The sequence below is a fragment of the Suncus etruscus genome, chromosome 9 (assembly GCF_024139225.1).
Source record: "Suncus etruscus isolate mSunEtr1 chromosome 9, mSunEtr1.pri.cur, whole genome shotgun sequence".
NCBI classification, from domain to species: Eukaryota; Metazoa; Chordata; class Mammalia; order Eulipotyphla; family Soricidae; genus Suncus; species Suncus etruscus.
Window position 1 is genome coordinate 103450781 of NC_064856.1, and position 4994 is coordinate 103455774.

Consider the following 4994-nt stretch of genomic DNA (forward strand, 5'->3'; position numbering starts at 1 on the left):
TCTTGGTTATATCTTTGTCACAAAAGGCAGAATTTCTTTTTTTTTTTTCCTTAGTCTTATTTTTGAAAGTGCAGGCCATTCTTGACATAACTTGGCCCTCTGGTTCTTACGCTAGGAGAGCTTGGGGGTGACCAGGTCACACCCTGTGATTTCTGCAGTCCATCATATGCTGGGCATGGAACCCAGATCTTTGCGTAAGTGAGGCATATTTTCTATTATTTGAGCAATCTCCCTAATTTCAGAGGCAGAATTCTCCCTTTTCAATGCTTTGTTATATATGCATACATAGTAATTGAACATATGCATACATTTGGTGGTGCTTGGGGCTATTCATATCTTATTTTGGAGTCACTCCTGGAAGTGCTGAGGGACCATACATAGGCAGCACAAGAAATCCAATCTGTGTCAGTTACATACAAGGCAAGCAATATATCTTCACCATCCAGTTGAGTTTTATTAATACAGTGTTATGTTGTTGTGTAGTTGAGTTGGGGCTAACTGCATAGTATCCTGGGCTGGCTAATTACTATGTCATAGCAAAGGCTATTCCTTTAAATGATCAACTTCTTTGATTTTCTTTCTCAAATATTGTATATTTTGAAGAAATTTACCTTTTTTTTAATTTCAGTGTTCTGGATTGCTCAATGTTCTGAACTTAAATTCCTCCTATTACCCATGTGCCCAATATCTACAGTGTTTTTTTCTAAACATGGAAGACATATCTGTCATTTAATTAATTTTAAATGTTCAAACTCAGAGCTCACTTGATCTTCATGAAACACACAAACTTCTTTCAATAAACTTCATTCCTCGAGAAGAATTTTCCCCAAACAGGAAATCAATCCCTCTAGATAGTAAGAATTTCAAATATGTAATGCTCCTAAAAAAGTGATTCCAATTTACTTAGGCAAGCAGATGGGCAGAGAATCTTGCACACGGTGACAAAATCAGGTGCCACACTGTGCTGGAGAAGTGCCCAAAGAACTGAAGAGGAAAGAAACTAGTTGCTTCATAATTAAATAAGTCCCAAATGAAAAGTCAAAGAAACTACTTTGCTATCATCATGGATACAGAGAGAGTGGTGTGATTGCTTAACAGTTACTAGGGTTCTTTCTATAATAAGATAACAGGCAAGATCCCATTCGGTCTCCGTTCCTGATTGTAAGAACACAGAGGGTAAGTATTCTTACTGCACCAAGATTTTGAGTGAAGAATTGCATATGTTTCTGTATAGTGCAATAGCATGGCAGGCAATCAGACTTTTGTCCAGCTGTTTGAGTTAAAAAGCTATCATTTGTAACTATCATGATTTAATGCAAGGCTCTCAGTGTGATGGTTATTTTCAAAGAAGTGATCATGAAGTGGAATACTGTGCACTTGGACTTTCTATCTTTGCTTTCTATTTTTGCCTTTTGAATGTGCCTAGCATTACTTTTGTGTTGGGAGATGGTCTACTGATCTTCTAGAGAGAATAATAGCAGTCAGAGCATCTTGAAGAGATCATACACTACTTTTTGGAAAAGTATTATTAGTTAATAATAATTCATTAGTTATAATTAATTAATTATAAGTATTATTAAGTATTATTATTGTTAGTTGCCATTAGACCTGCATTTTTATTGTTGGCCTTTCCTGAACTGACTCCAAAGTAAAACCAAAATAAAATCTTCTAGCTCTTGTGCCAAGTTTGCCTAATTCCATTGCCATATTTTCTAAACATATGAGTATAAAACACTGTCTTCTACAGCAAGTGCCATTGACCTGAAAATCTCTGATAACTGAGGATCCAATAAAATTCTCTGCATGATAACAAATGATCGTGATTTTCTTATAGAAAACTTAAAAAGCGGTAGATTTTCAAAAGTATCAATGATCCAGGGGAGATCATGAGTCATGGGTCTAGACAATTTAAGTTATAGTAGCTATGGTTTGGGTAAAAATGATCTTTATCTGCATGTAAGGAACACAATGGCTCTTCTCATTTTTGCCAGATTAATTTTTTTTTTTTGGTTTTTTTTTTTTTTTTTTTTTTTTGGTTTTTGGGCCACACCCGTTTGACGCTCAGGGGTTACTCCTGGCTATGCGCTCAGAAATCGCTCCTGGCTTGGGGGGACCATATGGGACACCGGGGGATCGAACCGTGGTCCGTCCTACGCTAGCGCTTGCAAGGCAGACACCTTAACTCTAGCGCCACCTTCCCGGCCCGACCAGATTAATTTTAAGGCTCTTTCTTTGAACTAGAAGTTGGTTTAGTCACTTCTCTTTTCAAGATTTTTATAGATCGGGGTTAGATTTTAGGCTTAGGGTTAGAGTTAGAATTAGAGTATGTGAATCTTCTTATTTCATGAGTCTAGACTGTCCAGCTTCCTGAGTGTAAAAGGTATCTACAAAATTATATACCTTACCTTATGATATATCAATAAAGTATTTATTTTCTAACTCTCAAGTAAAATCTATCCTTAAAATTTTAGATACTCTTATTTTGTATAAATGCTTTGGAACAGTGCTGATAGTTATTTCAAGCTTTTTGTTTAGACACTCCTGGTAGTATTTAGGGGACCATGCAGTGGCTGGAATCAAACACAGACCTTTTGCCAGCAAATATTGTCTCCTAGCATCTATAAGCCATCACTCTGTTCCTTCCAGGATAATTTTAAAAGTATTTACTCCATTACCTATTATTCACATATGAGATTGTGAGTGAGGCTATTCTTCAAGCATTAAGTTAATAGAAAGGCATATCTGATTAAACTTACAATAGTTTACTGTGGATAAACATAACAGTATTTCTACAATCTGTTCTGTTTATATTTCTACATATATGGCAAATCTGAAATGAGAAAGCATGAAACCAAGATATTTTGATGAAGAATGCACTGATGGTGCCACTTATTGCATTTCATTTCCCAAGAGAGTAACAAAATATCTGCAAGACAATTTGTAAATTAAGGTTGGTGAGGCTACACCAAGACACAAATGAAGGAAACTTTGATACATGTGTTTATATATTTAATAAACAACACAGTTGGAAAAGATTATTTTTGTTTTTTTGCAAGAGAAAATCGTTTCCTTTTTTTTTTTTTCTTTTTTTCTCAGCAGATGGTGACAGTCAAGCCTGAAAATGGAGGAAAAAATCACACCACTGTGACTTTCTTTGTTCTCCTGGGACTCATAAAAGACAAAAAACTGCAACTTGTTCTTTTCCCCATCTTCCTTGTGACCTACCTAGTGACCCTTATCTGGAACCTGGGTCTAATCATGTTAATCAGGCTGGACTCCCAACTGCAAACTCCAATGTACTTTTTTCTCAGCTCCTTGTCTTTTATGGACACCTGCTATTCTACATCAATCAACCCTAAAATGCTTTACGACTTCTTCAAAGATGAGAAGACAATTTCCTTCTTTGCTTGTGCCACCCAGTATTTTGTTGGTGCTTCAATGGCTCAGGGCGAGTGTTTCATCTTGGCCGCCATGGCCTATGACAGATATGTAGCTATTGGGAAACCTCTGCAGTATTCAACCATCATGTCACCTGGGCTCTGTTGGAAGATGGTTTTATATGCCTATGGCAGTGGCATCCTTTGTAGCTTAGCTGAAACAGTTTCTACCTTTAATCTTTACTACTGTGGATCCAATATCATTCCACATTTTTTCTGTAACATGTCTGAGATTGTCGCCTTAGCTTGCTCCAGTCCATTCTTCAGTAATATCATTATTTTTTTGGTAGCTATTTTTGTTGGCTTTGGCTCTTTGATTATTATCATTTTATCCTATGGTTTTATTGCAGCTTCCATTCGGAAAATGTCTCCTGGCAAAGGTAGTTCCAAGGCCTTCAATACCTGTGCCTCCCATCTGACAGTTGTGATTCTGTACTATGGAACAGGTCTCGCAGTGTACTTACACCCTAATTCAGGCCACTCTAGGACACAGGACAAGATAATGTCCTTGTTCTATGTTCTCCTCATCCCCATGTTAAATCCTGCTATCTATAGTCTGAGGAACAAGGAGATCAAAGAGTCCCTCAAGAAAGTAATAAAGAGGGCTGCACAAAAATTTCACTAAGAATAATATTTGGGCATGTATAATATCCTATCATAAAGGCAAAGGTAAGGATATAGGTGGTCCTTTTTGATAAATATTAGTATATACTGTAATGTCTTTTCACCTGCAGTCATTATTTTACTTACTTTGTGTTCACTATTTTATATTTTAAATGCTCTGTAATAATGTCTAAAGTATATTTGTAAATTGATGTTGCTAAACATAGACTTTACAAAAATCTTTTTCTGTGTAGAGGGTGATGAAGTGATAGAGAGATGAAAAGACAGAATGAGGAAATGAGAGAAAAAAACAAGAAGGAGGGTTGTTAAAAAGAAAAAGGAAGAGGAAAAGAAATGTCAAGAAAAGAAATCGAAAACTATTTTGGGGCCTTTTAATCCCAAATATTCTTTTTCTTCTTTCCACTTCTTAATATCTTTATGAACTGAATTTGAGGAATGGAATAGAAAATAGCTATGTGCTCAGGGATCTCTCCTGGTGGAGTTCAGTGGACCATATAAGGTGTCAGAGATCAGACCCAGATCAGTCATATGCAAGACAAGTTCCTTACCTGCTGTATGATTGCTGTGGCAATTATCTATCCGTTTTTTACTCGTAGTAACTTTTTGAAAATGTCTATTTTCAACTTAGGCTCTTACCTTCCTGTCCCAATTCTAATAAAACATATTCCTGAATATAGATAATATTTTTGTTATTTAATTTTATTTTCAGGCTAATGATTGCTCATTTGATCACTATAAAACAGATGAATTCCTTTCAGTAAACTAGACTCTTCAAAAAAAATTCTTCACACAGGATCACAGGCTGGTAGCAGTACTACAATGATCTGATCATCTGTGGTCCAGGTGGGTGTTGCAACCTGCCCAGATACATAGGAGAAAATGACTGCACTTGAGTGTTTTTGAGACTCAGAAAAGAGATTTGATACAAGAAAT

The 4994-nt window shown here is 36.2% G+C and overlaps 1 protein-coding gene across 1 annotated transcript; it reads left to right on the forward strand.

Annotated features, from left to right (window-relative positions):
- The first annotated feature begins 3099 nt into the window (after nucleotides 1–3099).
- LOC126018746 (olfactory receptor 1440-like) lies at nucleotides 3100–4062 on the forward strand. The gene has a single exon (XM_049780842.1). It carries the CDS (start codon nucleotides 3100–3102, stop codon nucleotides 4060–4062), a length of 963 nt encoding a protein of 320 aa, XP_049636799.1.
- Nucleotides 4063–4994: the final 932 nt, after the last annotated feature.

Bases quoted from the DNA above. Each gene is read 5' to 3' on its own strand.
- LOC126018746 (XM_049780842.1), top strand. From the start codon at position 3,100: ATGGTGACAGTCAAGCCTGAAAATGGAGGAAAAAATCACACCACTGTG.